The sequence below is a fragment of the Cenococcum geophilum genome (genome assembly GCF_001692895.1).
Source record: "Cenococcum geophilum 1.58 unplaced genomic scaffold K441scaffold_2, whole genome shotgun sequence".
Classification (NCBI taxonomy): Eukaryota; Fungi; Ascomycota; class Dothideomycetes; order Gloniales; family Gloniaceae; genus Cenococcum; species Cenococcum geophilum.
This window is the reverse complement of record NW_027137560.1, coordinates 3,724,849-3,742,525: the sequence shown is the minus strand read 5'-3', so window position 1 is coordinate 3,742,525 and position 17,677 is coordinate 3,724,849. Positions and strand designations below refer to the sequence as shown.

The window sequence follows — 17,677 nt, the reverse complement described above, 5'->3', positions numbered from 1 at the left end:
TTAGACAAATTCTAAAATCGCAATTAGTTGGCTATCCCTTAGCACGGTAATTGGGGCCGTTGGCATTCTTATTGATAAGCCAAGGGCTCCAATTACCGTGCTAAGGGATACCGCTTTAACGCTTATATAAAGCTACAGCTCTAAGGAATCTATCGCTTATTGATTCTTAATGGCCACAAGAGCCATATATCAGTTCAGTTCGTTGAATATTGCGATACTTATAAGATTATTCCCATTTATCTACTGCCTCATTTAATATATGTTGATGAGGGGGGATAGGCGCACCCTGCGATCACGTGATAGCCTCGCTTATCGTGACGCGTCCCCGTGTGACAATATATATACGTTAGCCCTTAGATATACATATATCTCCCTTTAGTAAATACTTATAAAAAGTAACTCTAAGAGTTTTTTCTCTTTAGAGCTATAAGTATTTCTAAGCTAGGGTTTTTTGAGTTCTACTCAGCTGCACGAAATAAAGGCTATATTATTAGCTAATATAATAAGCGTATCCCTTATCCCGTCAATTCGCGTCCAACCGTTATCGATAAGATCTCGCCAATCAACTGAACTGAATTCGATGCGCGCGCTGGGGCCAAAAACTATAGTATTTTAACACACAAGCTCAATCTTAGAGTTGAGTCGCTCTATATAAGGTTGTCAGCAGTTATCCTTCTTGCAGAACGGTATTTTACATATACTGCAACCAAAAGAAGCCCTTTAAGCACGCTCACGCGTTGTTTTTAATTCTGGTGTTCGCGCACGGGCCACTTACTCGTTGGACGCTGACGGGATAAGGGATAGCGGGTGATAGGGCTTATCCCTTGCTACGGTGGTTTGGGTCCAACGTTATCGATAGGAATTGCACCAATTAAATCAGCTAAATCCTCCCTCAGTCCTGATGTTTTTTGGTGTTTGCGCACAGGCCACTTTTGTATTGGACACCACCGTAGCAAGGGATACTATTAGGTGCGAGGTATTCCGAGACAATATGCAGAGTATATAGACACCCCTACGCATCGCCTGCGAAGCCCTACGCCTCACGTGCGCTTCACGTGCTTCGCTTAAGGCTATACTTATTGTAAGAATACATACGTTGGATCCCGCAACAGTCGCGATATATTCGCGAGTACTGCTGTCTTTTTGGCCTGTTTGGCGACGTGGAGGCGGGACACGTTACACTTATATTCCCACATACCTAACGAATCCCCTTAAGGATTCGTCTGTATAAGGAATCAAGCCCCTTTTGCTATTTATTCGAGCTCCCTACCGTTTGCCCTTATATATACCCCTAACTGTCAGGTGACGGGCCCGTGCGTCGGGGGCCCCGACAGTCACCTCGCTTATATATATTGTTCCACGCGTCCGGCAAGTGTGCCAGATACTCGCTTACTTTTTGGTATGTTTGGCTGGGGTGGCGTAGAGCCTGTCGCCTCGCACTCCCCTCTATTATATTATCTTGGATTTAGCCTAAAATACCTCCTTTATTAAGCTTTACTAATAAGGATGGGATTTAAGTTAGGACGCTGTTAGCCATACACCCCCTAAACGATACGCGTACACCCCCCAATTGATACGCATACACCCCCTACCTCATTTGGTTTAGACGCTTCCTCGTTAAGTTAGATGCTTCCTTATTAAGTTAGAATATCACGTGCGTTTGACTTGTTTGCGCCTACATCACGAAAATCAAAGTGCGCGCCATGCAAGTTTTATAACTGCAACATCACGATTAAGTCTTAATTTTAGTTATATTATAAGTAGTAGAGTCTAAATTTGGATCGCACCTAAGTCGATTAATTGGATTGCGTAGTGCTTTGTAAGGCGTCACGCAAACTAATTTGGGTGCTGCCACCTCTACTGCCCGCGCCCGTGCCCACGCCCGCGCCCGCGCGCCCGGTCGGACCCAAATTAATACCTCTGCTTCGCATCTAAGAGCCTGCAATTGTAGAGCATCGTGGCAGTTAGCCAATTAACTCTATAACTAGCTCTAAAATTGCTAATCGCGTTGACAGATCTTCTCGTAGAGAGCCCTCAGCATTTGAGCGAAATACTATGCTACGGGCTCGCACTTTGATTTTCGTGATGCAGGCGCAAACAAGTCAAACGCACGTGATATTCTAACTTAATAAGGAAGCATCTAACTTAACGAGGAAGCGTCTAAACCAAATGAGGTAGGGGGTGTATGCGTATCAATTGGGGGGTGTACGCGTATCGTTTAGGGGGTGTATGGCTAACAGCGTCCTTAAGTTAATAAGCTTATTAGATTGCTTTTATAAAGTATATTACTCCTATTGTCAAGTGACGGAGTCATCGCTTATATGTATTGTTCTACGCAGCATGTCTAGCAATTGAGCCAGATATCCGCTTACCTTTTTGGGTTTGTCCAGTGGCCGAGCGTAGAGCCCGTCACCTCACACCTTTACTTTAAAGCTTTAGTTAACTTCTAATAACTTACTATAGGTATAGTTACTAATTAAAATAATCCTTTAGCATATATAAACAAGGAGCTTCTAGAAAAGCAAAGGTAAATGCGCCGTAGGAAGAGAAGCCACGGAAGAAAGTTCAGCAAAGGGCTCAAAAGGAACAGGATTGACTGCTTAGAAGGAACGGAATGCAGCTCTACGAGGCGTCATTACTTTCGCAAAGAAAGTTTGGAAGGAACTTTCAATGGATCACGATGTATTTATGTGGGCGAAGTAGATTTGGGTTGCAATTGATTCGATTTGGGTGAGAGTCCGTGCAGCCGATCGCACGACTCAGGGGGTGACTCGTATGGGTGGCTACGACGTTAGAATGTATGAGAACCTTCACTTTGTCCATACAAATCTGCCTCAACGCTAGCAGTCCGCACATATATCCCCATTGTATGAGATAATTCTGACCTTGCCTTCATCTACTGCAGACCGCCCACGACGCGGCAGATGAGTTGTTTCCGCCAACGAAACAGGGAGGAGAGGTGTAGGTTGGCACGGACATTCGGGGCTTCCCCGAGATCTGCTTAGACGTTCTCGGAGAATTACCTCCTTTTGGTCAAAACCCCTCCGCCCTGTTTCATATCCTCTCGAGTGATGCAAAAGCCAAGTAAAATGGTCTCTGCAGATCATTGGAGGACCAAGGAGTCCATTATATCACGGATTACTACTTACAACTAAAACAAAAAGCCCCACAAATCGCCGTCTTCCGGTCATTAGAGGATGAATGCTCTCCATGTCTGTTTCTAGGGCCGTCAAGCCACTGTCCAAAACGGTCAAGCTATTGTCCGAACTAGTCAAGCCTTGTCGCGTTTCTCACTACCTAGGATTCATCTTTGCCCAGAACTGGTCATGTCATTTCTCACATATATACTTAGTGGTCTCCTTGTTAGCAATGTTCTACCTTGCTTTCATTCAAAGGTAGCAGGGTCTGATTCTTTATATTTATTTGTTTTTCTTCGACAACCTAAAAAGAGTCTTACTGTTCAGCACTATTATCAATTATTTTGGCTTCAAAATGGTTTTGTTCGCCGTGCTTTCCATCCTCTTACTAGGTGTAGGAGTCAATCTTGTATCGGCTCTGCCAAACACCGAGCCTGTTCCAACCACTGTTGCCAAGCTTGAAGATAGAGCAACCACCTGCACTTTTACTAATGCTGCCTCAGCCAGCAAATCCAAGACCTCATGCTCTACCATTGTGCTTAGCAGTATTGCTGTCCCATCAGGAACTACCCTGGATATGACTGGTCTGAAAACTGGGACTACGGTACGTCAATAGCCCTCCTGCAACCAAAAACGCTAAATTTGATTGCTCCATGCAAGTGTATCGAAATAATTTCCTAATCCTTTCAGGTCATCTTCGAGGGGACAACAACTTTTGGTTATAAAGAATGGTCCGGGCCGCTCATTTCATTTTCGGGCACTTCCATTACCATCAATGGAGCCTCGGGACATGTTATTGACGGCAATGGCGGTGAGTTTCAATAATTCCGAAACACGGATGTCGCTAACAACTCTATAGCGGCCTGGTGGGATGGAAAGGGTGGGCATGTTCCCAATTTCTTGGATCTGAATAATGTGATGAAGTTTTTTGGGCTAACTTTTGGCTTGCAGCAATGGTGGGAAAACTAAGCCAAAGTTCTTCTACGCCCACAGCCTGAAATCCTCTACGATCTCCAACCTCAATGTTAAAAACACGCCAGTCCAGGGATTCAGCATCAACACTGCTACTGATTTGACTCTAACGCATATTACGATTGACAACTCAGCCGGAGACACAAACTCGCTCGGCCATAACACGGATGCTTTTGATATTGGCAGCTCTACTAGAATCACCATCTCTGGCGCAAATGTGAAGAATCAGGATGATTGCCTAGCGATCAATAGTGGCACTGACATTACTTTTACTGGAGGCACCTGCTCTGGAGGCCACGGTTTATCCATTGTAATTCGTCAGTCCCCCATTTACATAAATCCCAGCTAATAGACCCAGGGATCCGTCGGCGGGCGCTCCTACAATACTGTCGCAAACGTCCTGATCGAAAGTTCCACAGTCACTAACTCGCAGAATGGTGTGCGTATCAAGACCGTCTACGGGGCCACTGGGTCTGTCACCAACGTTACGTACAAAGACATTACACTCTCTAATATCAGCAAATACGGTATCGTCATTCAGCAGGATTATGAGAATGGTTCGCCTACAGGCACCCCAACAACCGGGGTCCCGATTACCGATTTGACCTTGTCAAACGTCAAAGGATCCGTACGCTCCAGCGCTACGGGTATCTACATCCTCTGCGGAGATGGCAGCTGCTCGAACTGGTCCTGGTCTTCGGTTAGCGTTACTGGAGGGAAGACATTAACTTCGTACACAAACGTGCCGAGCGGTATCTCACTAGGCTAGATCATTCAACAAGGTCGACCGATATTCACGAAGAATCCTTGGCCTTCAAGGGTGTGACTTACTTTAAGACGTATTTGTAAATCAGGATTCAAGAAGCTTTGGGGATGGGAGTGAGGTAGGGAAGGGGTCATATCGTCAGGTTGCCGCAATGTTCCTGTGCCTTGCGCTCGGGTCATCCATGTTCCACATTATCCTTATCTTTCTACATCAAACTTTTGCGCTGAAAACAATTGCTTTTATCCAAACCACCTTTCTTATTTCACAGATGTTAAATTCTCTGGTTTCTTAGGTTGATTATGGAAGGCTATCTAAACTATCCGAAGGAGACCTATCTTCTCAAACGTTAGTATCTCGGCGCTTGTGATTTTCTCCTCTAAAGAACGGATCAAGTCGGCAAGCTTGTACCACCATGGCTGTAAGCTTAGAGGAACGGGCCTCTGCAGCAGCTATAGGCCTCTACTTCTATTATAGCTGAGTGGCAAGGGTGCGCTAATAATAAATCACTGAAATCCAAGTATCGCTTTTCTCTTGCCCTTGACAGGTTCTAATCCTAAGGCTTCCGTGTTAGCAGTGGGAATAGTCTAACCTTCAGCTTTAGTAAGCTCAGATCCATGTTGGTATCGGTTGCTGGGATCCTCCCTACAGGGTTGCAACGTGGTATGTACGCTTGTACGACTGTGGCCGGGAAGCCTCCTTGTTTTGCGGTACGGACCGCTTAAGGAAATATAGAGCGAGAACTACAGACTACAATAACGGAGTGATCGGAGCAGTCCGGCATTTCCGCGCATAGTTTTCCAGGTCTGCGCTGTGTTCGATGAGGACTGTCGTCGCAAGAATAATCCCAAGCATCCAAGGCCGTAACCATGACTACGAGAAGGAAAAGGAAATATGTACGAACTCCTCAAGATTGTATTTCAAATCGAAGGTTATCATAAATCATCCTAAATAACGTCTTAAAACAATCCCCAGGTCATTTAATCACTTTGCTATCTGAAATGACTTGATTAGACCTGCTCCTCATCTCTACCTGCCCCTGCTTGACCCATCATAACGGAGTCACCGTTACTCGCTCGCTTCTCTAAACTGGTCGTCCTACTAAAGCTCTTTGAAAACGAAAAGAAGCCTTGTCTCAAAGATAGGCTTGTCTTCTTGCTCCCCTGCTTCTCGTCCTCTTCACTCTCGAGCTTGAACCACCCAAACGTCCTCTTAGCAAGTTTCCATAGCTCCATGCCTGCCGCAAAGATTACAGCTGCTCCAACCGACAACGCCCATTCCCACGAAATGGGCTTGTGTTTGAAAACCGCTGTGTTGAAACGGGGAATGTAAACGCATGGGAAGACGATCAGCGCGCCGATCGCAACGGCGTAGAAGAGGAACCTATTTGCGTATACATCTCTGAAGAACGGGAACTTGCTCTTGGAGTGCGGATCCAGGCAGAACATACTACGGCGGATACTTTTGATCTCCCACGCCGAGATCAGGATCAGCCAGGTAAGCTCGGCGAAAACAGCAGCGCGGGCGCGGAACACGACGTCGCAAGAGTCGCTGTAGGCTCGGTTGCAGTCATGCCCGAGATTTCCTTCGCCGGGCCCATAGACAATGATGACAAAGGTGAATAGGGTGAGTGTACCCATAAGGAGGCCGTAGACGATCATATCGGTGATGACTTGCCAGGTGAAAACTCCTTTTTTGTTGTCATGCGGAGGACGAAGCATAATGTTGTAAGAAGCCTTCTCCCGGCCTAGGCCGAAGGCCGGGAATCCAGACGTGACCATGTTAATCCACAGTATTTGCAGTGGCGAGAGTGGAAAGACAGAGAAGCCTGAGCTGTCACGAAAACAAAGACCGAAAACCAATAGCACCACCTCACCAACATTGCTCGTTAGTAAGTGGAGGACAAATTTCTGGATGTTGTCAAACATGCGACGACCCTCCTCAATGGCGTTCACGATGCTTGAAAAGTTGTCGTCCGTGAGCACAATATCTGAAGCGCCCTTTGCTACGTCCGAACCTCCCAAACCCATGGCGATGCCTACATCCGCTGCTTGAAGCGATGGGCCATCATTGACACCATCGCCAGTCATTGCAGCGTAGTAGTTACGTCTGTGAAGCGCAGCAATCATTCGCGTCTTGGTGTTTGGTGAGCAGCGGGCGATTACAAGAGGTAGCTCGGGCATTTGGTCAATCTCTTCGTCTGTCATTCCATCGAACTCTGCGGCTGTTTTGACTAGTGAATTCGCAACTTCTGGTGATAAAACGCTGAAATCTCTCGGGATGATGCCTATTTCTTTGCCAATTGCTGTTGCTGTACCCGGATGATCGCCTGTGAGCATGTGAACTTTTATGCCTGCGTTAGTACACTCTGTTTTGAATTTAGTAAATATCCTAGATATAGCTAAATATTGTGAACGTACCTCTTATAGCATCTGCCGTCTCCATTCTCGGCGGATCATAGAGGCCGACTAGTCCTATGAAAGTAAGATTTTTCTCAATATCGCTTCGAGGTATATTCGACTTCTCGTTAAGCTCGCCAACCCAAGTCTTCTGTGCAAGGGCGAGGACCCTCAAACCTTGGTCTGCAAGCAAACTCATCTGCTCGTAGATGAGGTCTTTGTGGGAATCGGTTATTTCTTGATGGCTCTTCCCTACACCGACGTGCTCACAGAGGTGGACAATTTTTTCTACAGCTCCCTTTGTAAAGATGATGGTTTTCGAATCCGAAGAGTGATATACAACCGACATTCTCTTGACAGTGCTGTCGAATGGATACTCCGAGATCTGCTTCCACCCTGCTCTTTCTTCGAGGTCCCTCTTGCCTTTCTCAAAGCGGTGCGCGAAAACCTGTAAAGCGACTTCTGTTGGATCCCCAGTGGTTTGCCACCTCTGTTCCTGGACATTGTAACGAACAGTGGCTAGATTGCAAAGTGCCGCAGAGTTGAGAAAGGCCTCCAACTCGGGTACCATTTCGGGGCTCTGATTGATGTCGGCTTCGTTCGGTTCATTATTAGACTTATGACGGTGTTGATCTCGTTCTATCTTTTCTAAGGGTTCATTGAATGTAAGTGCAGCCGCACTTCGCTGTGTATCGAATGTTTCCTGCCTTTCTGCCTCCTCGAAGTCTATCTCCGCCCTTGACTTGATAGCACTAAGCTTGACCTCGCCTTGTTTGGGATTCGACGGATCTTCTGAATTGCTAACAGTGTAGACGCCAGGACCTGGAATCCAGGCTTTTCGTAAAGTCATTTGACCTTGGGTCAAAGTTCCCGTCTTGTCGGAACAGATGTTGGTAATTCCGCCAAGTGCCTCTAGAGCGTTTAATTTTCGTATAAGGACGCGACGCTTGCGCATTTGAGTCATACCAGTAACGAAGGTAATGGTGAGGACGGCGATTAATGATTCTGGGATCATGGCGATTCCTGAGATGAGTTAGATATGCTGGCTTGGAAATACAAATGAGATGGGCGGGAACGAACCAGTAGAGATTGCGTAGATAGCAACTTCATTTGTTACATCAAATCTATGGACAGCGAAGACGATAATAGCTAGAAGTATAGCAATTCCGAATAGCGTGTATGCTAATTTGGACAACTTTCTTTGAAGGGGAGTGCCGACGGTGAGACCGAGGAACTTGCCAATGCCATCCCAGAGACGCAGAGCAAGGCCTTTCGCAGGTTGTAGATTACCGTGTTTCTTTCTAGATAGAGACCGATTCGGCTTCCTCTGGTTGCCGCGCATAGACTCAGCAATTTTGCCAATCTCTGTGTGCATACCCGTAAACACGACAATGCCTCGGCCTCGTCCTTTGGCCACAATTGATGAAGAATATGCCATATTCAGACGGTCTCCCACGCCACATTCTAGTTCATTGCTCGAAGAAAAATCGATCTTAGGGTCCTTTGCGACAGGCAAGGCTGGCAGTGTTAGCAGTGTTCCTGGTACCTGAAAACCTTAGGGGCCTTACCTTCTCCTGTTAGAACCTTCTCGTCACATTCTAGGTTCATTGACTCAAATATTCTCAAATCAGCTGGAACGGTGTCACCAATTTTAATGATCACAATATCCCCTGGAACGGCTTCCGGGGACGGAATTGCTTCGATATTACCGGATCTGAGGACTGTGGCCGTCGGGGAAGATAAGGCCCGGAGAGAATCCATTTTCTTCTCTGCCTGAAATTCCTGATAGAAGCCTATGAGGACGTTCAGAAAAATGACGGCAGTGATGACACCACCCTCAATATAGTCCGTGACACCATAAGAGAGAGCCATTGCTAGTAGGAGAACCTATAGAATATATTTAGCCTTTGTTTTACTCAGTGGATTGTTCGAGATTAGTTACCAGTATCATTGCATTGCTAATCTGTTTAAGCAGAACAGAATACCACCGAACAGCACCTTCTCCAGCTAGCTTGTTCTCTCCATATCGGCTCTGAAGATCATTAGCTTGGGCCCAACTCAGGCCAAACTCCAGGTGGGTTTGCAGCTGTAAAACTATTTGGTCTAAACTGAGCTGAAATGGGTGGTGTTCGTATTGCTGTGGGGTACCAGAAGGTTTGCTGGTACCCATAATGGGCGTCGTTGTAAAATGTTGCTAAATCCCGCGAGTTGGGATATCAAAACGTAATTGAAGAATGGTGTATAAATATTTGCTGTCCCAACAAACGACGGGAATCCTGTGGAGCTCAAGCCAATTCCTCGCAACGGGGGCCCCTTATATAAGAGCGGAAGAGCTCTTATCAATCTTGGGAGCGATACCGCTCGATGACATAGTTCTAATGCTGAATGATTAGAGCCAAGCTGCTGAGGACAAAACAGTTCTCTTGGCGCGGGGAAAGAATGGTGGATTCTGCTGTGAGCCAAGAAATGTATATCCAGGCGGTGCTTGGCGGGAAGGGATTCCGCATACTGTGAAGAGAAGTCGGCCATGAGACCAGTGATCGGAGCCAATCAAATCCGATAGAGTTCGCTTCCAAGAGCCGAGAATTCCTCTCCACTCCGCTCTCCGCCTCTGCCAAGGATATGTCACCACTCAAAGGACATGGGTTGGGGAGCAATTCTAATGCAGCTGTAGCAAAAGCAGCGAATGTGCCATGCTATAAATAGGAATCGTGAATAAGCACAACTGAGATTGAGCAGGGAGGACTTGGAACGAAAACGGGCGCAGTTTTACTTGGGTTATTAGAGCCTTAAGGAGAGTCGACAAATTGGGCCTCATCGTATGATGCAGAACCGTAGGTACGACAATGATCTCACAGTGCCAGGCCTACTAATTTGGGTGGGATGAACACGAGAAATGAATTTGAAGTGTACCGAGTGGCAACGCTCACCGGTATCCATTGCGCCTTGTTTGTCACCTTTACAAAAACGCGGATGCGAATGTGACGGGTATAGTCATAAGAGATTACCCTGCGGCTTCCTTGACTTTTCCGGGCTCGGGAGGCTCATCGATGAATTGTGGAGGTCTAGCCTCGTCTATCATGAAGCTGGGGATTCCTTCTGACTCCCCTAAACCTTCGAACTCGACCTCCTCGCCGAGAGCCTCTAGTTCCGCATCGAGCTCTGCCTCGTCAACATCCTCCGGCACATCATAACTCCGACTAATGCTTTCTTGTATGTCGTTCCCCATATCCATCAAGTCTGCCATCTCGTCTTGTAGCTTCTCAATCTTGTCAATATCGACTTTGCCATACTGTTTTCGCAGCTCTTTAGTGGTGGTTTTCATGGCATCCACAGTAATCATGGTATTTTTCAGGTTGTCTTGCATCATGCCGGCCTGCTCCATGTTCCAGGACTGCTGCTGCAGCTGGTCCCGCTGTCCCTCGTACATTTTACGTTGCTGGAGGACCTTGAGAGCTTTCTGTTTAATGGCAGTCTTGCCTGGACCGTCGCGCATTTTGCTCAGACGTTGTTGGTAGGTAGACAGTTCCGAATTTAATTTGGCAAGCTTGACATCTATGCTTTCTATTCGGCCGTCAACCTACGAGCGTGTTAGGACTCGTCTCGAGTTGTGGCGGGGGTGGGATGTTTACATTGGAGATGGCATTATTGAGCGTGGGCTTTGGGGCCGTGCTCTTTGCACCAAACAGACGGTTCATGACGTTATTAGCATGCAGAGGTAGCAAGACGACCAAAGGTATGGGTTATGTGGCACAGCAATAAGGAAGCGGTATTCGTGGAGCAAGTGCAGTGATAGCAGCGAAGATGTTGCAGCGTTTTAGCGGCCTGTCCAGGTGAGAAAGATGTTCTGTTCACATGAACGGTGCCAAGCCTATCTATTCGCCCAAATGCCACCGCAACTGCCAGCGCCCGCCTTGATCTAGAGACCCAACGCCAGTCCCGCAGAGAGCCTTGCAGAAGAAAATAGACAGATAGACCCACTAGTTTTAATATGACTGCTTTTTCTCATTGCCAGGCAATGAACGGCTACTTATCTAGTTTAGCTGTGTCCTCGTGCGCGCCCATTGTGGATAATGGACGAGCAAAGCAGCATATGGAATGACTGCCTTGTGATGTGTATATAATTATTGCCCATTCCGCAGTATTACTCGAGGCTCGCTTTCAGCCTCTCTTGTGCTGCTCTATACTCGGCCTGTGCCCGCAGAAATAACGTTCAACGCCGAACAGGGTGTCTGTTCTGGTGTGTTGTCACCGCTTTCCGAAGTACCTGAATCTTGCATTAAACCGCAGCTTAACTTGAAATCAGATTCGCAACCCCGTCAAAAGGCTCAACCTCTTTGCGCAACCGCTGCTGCCCCGATTAGACACCACCCACAGTAAGTTTTCCCTCCTCTATCTTCTGGTCAGCGAATCTCCCGCGTTATTGGCCTCTCGGTTTACTGTGCCTCGCTGTCCCGCCAATCTGCACTTCAACGTGTTCGAGTACAAGAGAATATTGAGCACTGTGTAACTAAACTGACATACCGGATTTCTCCACAGGGTCGTCTCTATTCACACAGAATTCCTGCCAATATTTTCCATCCTCTCATACCACATTTCGCATGACCGCCCCTCGACTTCGGCCTCCGTCTCGCGCCCGAATACCCTTCTTCGCGTCCTTCCTTCCTTCCTCCCCCGAATTGTTAGATACCACGTAATACACCATGTTCTGGCGTTTCGGTGGCTATGCGCAGCTCTCTTCGCTTGACACCATCCTCGACAAGCCCGATGTCACCGTTGAAGAACTCCTGGACGAATCGGACCTGATACAAGAGCTAAAGCAACAGAATTCTAAGCTAATAGAATACTTACGAGATGAAAATGTACTAGAGCGTCTCCTGCGTTATGTTGCCGCACCTAAGCCTATACTGTCGCCAGACGAGGACACCAGTGGGGATGGAGGGGTTAAGTCTGGCGGAGATGGGTCGCGTGAGGGATTCTTCGGAAAGGTCAAGGGGAAGGCGCGGTCTAAGTCCATATCGAAATCTGACGCTGGCGAATCAGAGGAGAATAAAGAGGACAAGCAGAGGATGAAGTATGCCTATGTGGCGTGCGAGATCCTGTCTTCGGAGGTGTGGTCCATTTCGGAGGCAATACTGGAGAATCAGGACAACCTCCGGAATTTTTGGCAGTACCTGAAGCAACCTCCGCCACTGGATCCGGTGCAAGCTGGATATTTCACTAAGGTTAACGAGTCGTTGTTAGACAGGAAAATGGAGGAGATGCTAGAGTTCTTCAAGTCAATTGACAATGTTGTGCCGGATATGCTGCAACATGTCGACTGTCCTATGGTTATGGATCTCCTTTTGAAAATTATCAGTCTGGAGAAGAGCGAAGGTGGTCAGGGTATCGTAGACGTGAGTGCATCCACCCATTTGTGAATTCTAGGTATGAACAAGAGCTAATCCCGCCAAAACGGACAGTGGCTGCAATCTCAAAATCTCGTTCCACAACTACTTTCATACCTTTCCCCTGGACATTGTTCATCCACTCAAACCTCTGCGGGAGACTTTCTGAAAGCCATCATCACCATTTCCGCAAATGCTACCACGCAGGACCAATCAGTGATTGGCCCTAACGAGCTCACTCGCCAACTCGTTTCAGAAGAATGTATTAAAACACTAATTACAGACATGCTACGGGGGGGAAACCCACTTACGGTTGGGGTGGGTATTGTTATTGAGGTTATTCGGAAGAATAATTCAGATTACGATCTGGAGAACCAAATAGGACCCATACCAAAGAGCTCAGACCCTATCTATCTCGGAACTCTCTTACGGCAATTTGCTAAGCATATTCCAAACTTCATGGGACTTGTCCATAATCCTAATCATACGGTCGTTAATAGTGATGGCACTACGAGTACTCGAAAGAGAGAACTCAAGGCTGCTTTCGGCGAGAAAATTGAGCCTCTCGGTTTTGACCGCTTCAAAACATGTGAGCTGATGGCGGAGCTCCTTCATTGTAGCAATATGGCTTTGCTCAACGAGAGAGGAAGCGAGAGCGAAGTCAAACGAAGGGATGCGGAGAGAGAACGGCTAAAAGCAGAAGGCAAGCTTACGCCGAAAGAGGGCCTCAACACGAACGATTTCGGCACTAGCGTTGACAGCCATGGGTTTCACCATGCTCGAGCGCCATCAAGCGAATCACCGGAAGAGATAAAGCGACTTGAAGTTCAGAATAACTCAGAGGAAGAAGAGTTTGAGAAAGTCGCCGCTTCCGAGGCTACATTAGATGAGACCAAGAACGATTTTGACGAGAAGGAAGCAATTGGTGAGCCTCTAGAACGATCGCCGAAAGCCTGCCCGCAAGGTCAGACCTCTGAAAGGACAAACCATGCAGATGCTGAGTTTGTGGACGAGCCACTTTCACCAACACGAGACAATGCTTCGCCTACTGAGCAACCAGCGACTTCGGCAGCTACAGGGCCCGCAGGCGAAAATGCAGAATCGCCTACTTCAGCCGGCTTGTCTGCGAAAGTTAGTGGCCTTGATATAGACAATGATACCGTTATGGGTACATCCTCACCCCCTCCTGTCTCCGAGAGAACTGGCGACCGCCCTGGCGAAGCAACATCTAGTAAGCAACATGCTTCATTGCTAGCCGAACAACTTAATAAAAATACAGACTCCGATGGCCTGGAACCTCCCGAAAGCCTGTCTCCTCATCCGGACGATAAACCGGCACCCCTGTTCTCTGGCAAAGGTGACCGTTTGGGTCCAGTTAAAAGTTCTGAACTGGACACTTCCCGCTTTACTAGTGTTGCAGAGAGTGAAGGCTCTGAGGTTACTCCTATCGAAGACGGCAGTAGTTCTCGGTCCGTATTATTGGGCGGCCCTGAAGAGCAGTATGCACCACACTACGAAGTTGACATAGACGGATCTCCAGTGGTGGGCGATCTACTGAAGATAATGTTTGTGGAGAACAGAGTTGTTCCCACTATCCTTGTAAGAATTATCGTCTACTATTAGGTGGATTGTTTTGATTTTCGATTCGCTTACTGAGTAATCACTTGTAGGACTTCTTTTTCCGATTTCCTTGGAACAACTTCCTTCACAATGTTGTCTACGATGTCGTCCAACAAGTCTTCAACGGCCAGATGGACCGCGGTTTTAATCGCAGCTTAGCAATCGATCTCTTTGAAACCGGCCGTATCACCGAGAGAATCATTGAAGGCCAGCAAGCAAGCGACAAAGCACAAGCTGGGACAAACATGCGTCTTGGATACATGGGCCACCTAACGCTTATCGCGGAGGAAGTACTCAAGTTCACCGAACGTCATCCAGCCGAGCTCTTATCGCAGTCTGTACTGGACAAGGTTATGAGCCAAGCGTGGATCGATTATGTCGAACAGACCTTAGCAGAAACTCGGGAGCGTGACAATGCTATCCTCGGCGGTGTACGGCCTGACATGAACGCAGGCCCACGACAAGCCGTCCTCAACGCCGTCAACGCGGCCTCCGGGTTCGGTGGCAACGGATCATCATCTCTCCCCAATGCCAGCCTTGCAGGCAACGGCTCAATCGGCCTTGACAGCATGGAGCTCACTAACCACGACAGTACCACGGGCGCCGGCTACAACTTTGGCGGCGGGACGCTGTTGAGCGGTTTCGACGAGGATGAAGAAATGGAAGAGGGCGAGGGCGAGCGGGACCGGCACGCGCCAGTGAGCGACTCGGAACAAGTGGGTGAACTCTCATTTGAAGATGTTGAGATGGAGTATCGATAATTCCGAAATGTGTGCGTCTTTGGTGCGTTTTTTCTTGTCTTTCCTAATGGGTGGCGCGGGCATGCTCAGCGATGCAGTGTTCTGCTCCCCTTAGAACATCCTATATCCAGTTGACATTAACGTTCATTATGTTATGAAAAATGGATAAACCGAGCATCTAGAGCGTCTGGCTTTAACGTGCTCAATCTGAATCATGTCAGAATTGTATTTTCCGTTTCTCTCATTGTTCTTCTTGGACTGGACGTAGCTTGTTCACGATCAAACACGGAGAATAATGCGCGGATGCATTTCTGCTTACATATAAATGTATCCATTTCTTTGGCGCACGCACACACACACACACACACACACACATACACCCATATTTAAACTCACTTACACACTTACAATCACACGCACGTATACACCATACCCAAACCCAAACCCAGATCCTCCTCCGTCTAGACAGCTAGCTGACTGCCTTCCCCCACGCAGCCCACGACCCCCTCCCTCCCAAGCCTCCAGATCCCCTCGCCCCTGAAAATCCCGTCCCGCGCGCGGCGCCAGTTCGCCGCGAGGCTGGCGCAGCGGAAAGCGATGCTGGAGGCTTCGAACAGAGACGACGACGAAGAAGGGGGAGGCCTGGGCGAGGGCGAGGGCGAGGGCGAGCACGGCTCGGAAGAGGCGGCGGAGAAGGCGGAAGGCATGGGCTTGGAGGTTAAGAGCGTGGTGCGGGAACGGAATAAGGGTGTGGATACTGGCGGGCCGGAGAGGCTTGGGAACCTGTTTGGGTCGGGGGGTAGTAGTGATGAGGAAGAGGGGGGAAACGGGAAGGGCGAGAAGGGCGCCAAGGCGTAGGCGGAGCTGGGTTTTAGTAGGATGTGCCGTAATTGGAGGTGTGGCGTAGTGCGGTGAGCTTTATGATGGAGGTATCGGCGTTTGAGATGCGACTCTAGCGGGAGGAACTATTTCCTGGAAAGGGCATGGGCGGGAGGGACTTTGGAGCGAACCGGAACGGGACGAAACAGCGGTAGGTTCTTGTACACTAGGTAGATTGCTTGCTAGATCTTCACGAATGGGCTTGGGATAGGTAGTTTGAGCTCTGCACAATACCACTGTTTCTCGCATCAAAGTTTCTCGCATCAAATCCACCATGGGTGCCGGTGGCTTCCCTTCGTCGACAACTCCCGATCACATGCTCTCGCGACCTCGCGTCCAGCCCTAAACGCATGCCACCCCAACATCTGTCCAATCTCTCTCGTCTCGCAACTCACCACCAGCAAACACCAACAAGCACTCAGCACCCACAATGGCCGACCCCACCGCATCCACCAAACGCCCCGCCCCCACCGTCAAGCGCGCCTCAAGCGCCCTCCCCAAACCTTCCTCCCTCGTCATCGACCCTTCCGCCATCATCGCCCAGCACGCCGTGATAACAGGCACGCAGCCCATCACCATCGGGCCGCACGCGGTGCTGCATCCGCACGGCAAAGTCACGTCAGGCACGGCGCCGGTGGTGGTCGGGGAGGGTTGCGTAGTATTCGAGAAGGCGGTGGTAGGGGTGGGGTTGCGGGATAGTTTCGCGGCACGGGGGGAGAGCAGGGCGGACGGGGTGGTGCTGGGCCGGAACGTGGTTGTCGAGACGGGGGCGGTGGTGGAGGCGGCGGAGGTGGGCGAGGGGACGGTGGTGGAGGCCGGGGCGAGGTTGGGGGCGGGCGTTGTGGTTGGGAAGGTATGTGTCTCTGTGTGCGTTCCGTCTTCCTCCCCCTCGCATGCGTGGTGGCGGTGCGATGTCAATTGCATTTTTGTCTCGTTTCGGGTCGTGGGGTTTTGCTATGTGGCCCTCTTTTTTTCTTTTCCTTTTGTTTTTTTGGGAGGGTGTGTTCGTGTGCATATGGCTGGGTGCTTACGCGTGTCTGTAGTTCTGCACGATAACTGCGTCTACAACCATCTCACCGCATTCTCATCTCCCGGACTATACAGTCGCGTACGGGCCCTCTGAGCGCCGGATCGACACGACGATGCGAGCAAGGGCCGACTTACGAGAGACCAAAATGCTCATGCATGGGAAGCAAATTGATGTGTTTCGGAAGCTGATCCCGAATAATGTGGCGAAGTGGCAATGAGGAGTAGAGTTACAGAGTGCCAGGAGAGTTCGCTAAACCAAGAGGATGTTGAAAGGACGTTCATTGATATATCATTTGGGTCAAACCAGAAAATGAGCCTGCTCTGTCAAGAGAGTAGGGCAGAGGTGACTCACGGAGCGATCACGGATTGAGGGTTAAGAGAGGCTTGGATGAACTTGGATGGATTTGGCAGCTGTCCCTCATGACACCCAGTCAGGGATGCAGTGTTCAGGTCTTGTCTACTTTGGCCTTGAAACGGGTCACTTAGGAGTATCGACATCTAGCAGCCACTGGTTATTCCTCGAAGGCACCAGTTATGAAGGAGCATCAGTACAGACTTGATATGTCAAAAGCGTGCATGTCGCACCGGATATTGTGAATTTGGGAAGTTAAGTGAGAATAGTATCTCACAGATAACTACAGCATCCTTGTACGCTGTTATGTCGTACACCCCACTTTTGGTGTTCTAATTGTGTCTTCATGAATGGCTTCGGATGCATAAGAGAAACGGTCACAACGTTTGTTTATCTTCA

General features: G+C 48.7%; 6 protein-coding genes across 6 annotated transcripts; 4 read left to right on the top strand and 2 right to left on the bottom strand.

The window, feature by feature from the left end:
* Positions 1-3,492: 3,492 nt before the first annotated feature.
* On the top strand, positions 3,493-4,878 carry K441DRAFT_672988 (glycoside hydrolase family 28 protein; the record flags this gene model as incomplete). Its single annotated transcript, XM_067650608.1, has 5 exons — positions 3,493-3,741; positions 3,828-3,948; positions 3,997-4,003; positions 4,089-4,419; positions 4,462-4,878. The coding sequence occupies 5 exons, from the start codon at positions 3,493-3,495 to the stop codon at positions 4,876-4,878; spliced, it is 1,125 nt and encodes a 374-aa protein (XP_067509941.1).
* Positions 4,879-5,882: 1,004 nt separating this feature from the next.
* Positions 5,883-9,441, bottom strand: K441DRAFT_534892 (P-type ATPase-like protein; the record flags this gene model as incomplete). The annotated part of the gene is made up of 5 exons (XM_067642347.1): positions 5,883-7,240; positions 7,293-8,294; positions 8,352-8,789; positions 8,840-9,158; positions 9,214-9,441. 5 exons carry the CDS (start codon positions 9,439-9,441, stop codon positions 5,883-5,885), a joined length of 3,345 nt encoding a protein of 1,114 aa, XP_067509940.1.
* Positions 9,442-10,275: 834 nt separating this feature from the next.
* Positions 10,276-10,969, bottom strand: K441DRAFT_534732 (charged multivesicular body protein-like protein 5; the record flags this gene model as incomplete). The annotated part of the gene is made up of 2 exons (XM_067642337.1): positions 10,276-10,851; positions 10,904-10,969. 2 exons carry the CDS (start codon positions 10,967-10,969, stop codon positions 10,276-10,278), a joined length of 642 nt encoding a protein of 213 aa, XP_067509939.1.
* A 1,005-nt stretch (positions 10,970-11,974) lies between these two features.
* Positions 11,975-15,039, top strand: K441DRAFT_534740 (SAPS-domain-containing protein; the record flags this gene model as incomplete). Its single annotated transcript, XM_067642338.1, has 3 exons — positions 11,975-12,667; positions 12,734-14,257; positions 14,329-15,039. 3 exons carry the CDS (start codon positions 11,975-11,977, stop codon positions 15,037-15,039), a joined length of 2,928 nt encoding a protein of 975 aa, XP_067509938.1.
* Positions 15,040-15,513: 474 nt separating this feature from the next.
* Positions 15,514-16,104, top strand: K441DRAFT_651356 (uncharacterized protein). The gene has a single exon (XM_067647174.1). It carries the CDS (start codon positions 15,616-15,618, stop codon positions 15,874-15,876), a length of 261 nt encoding a protein of 86 aa, XP_067509937.1. The 5' UTR covers positions 15,514-15,615; the 3' UTR covers positions 15,877-16,104.
* A 47-nt stretch (positions 16,105-16,151) lies between these two features.
* On the top strand, positions 16,152-17,506 carry K441DRAFT_101913 (trimeric LpxA-like protein). Its single transcript, XM_067639910.1, has 2 exons — positions 16,152-16,750; positions 16,941-17,506. Exons 1-2 carry the CDS (start codon positions 16,328-16,330, stop codon positions 17,142-17,144), a joined length of 627 nt encoding a protein of 208 aa, XP_067509936.1. The 5' UTR covers positions 16,152-16,327; the 3' UTR covers positions 17,145-17,506.
* Positions 17,507-17,677: the final 171 nt, after the last annotated feature.

Coding starts and splice junctions, on each gene's coding strand:
- K441DRAFT_651356 (XM_067647174.1), top strand. CDS start 15,616: ATGCTGGAGGCTTCGAACAGAGACGACGACGAAGAAGGGGGAGGCCTG.
- K441DRAFT_101913 (XM_067639910.1), top strand. CDS start 16,328: ATGGCCGACCCCACCGCATCCACCAAACGCCCCGCCCCCACCGTCAAG. Junction 16,751..16,940: donor CGGGCGTTGTGGTTGGGAAG/GTATGTGTCTCT, acceptor GCGTGTCTGTAG/TTCTGCACGATAACTGCGTC.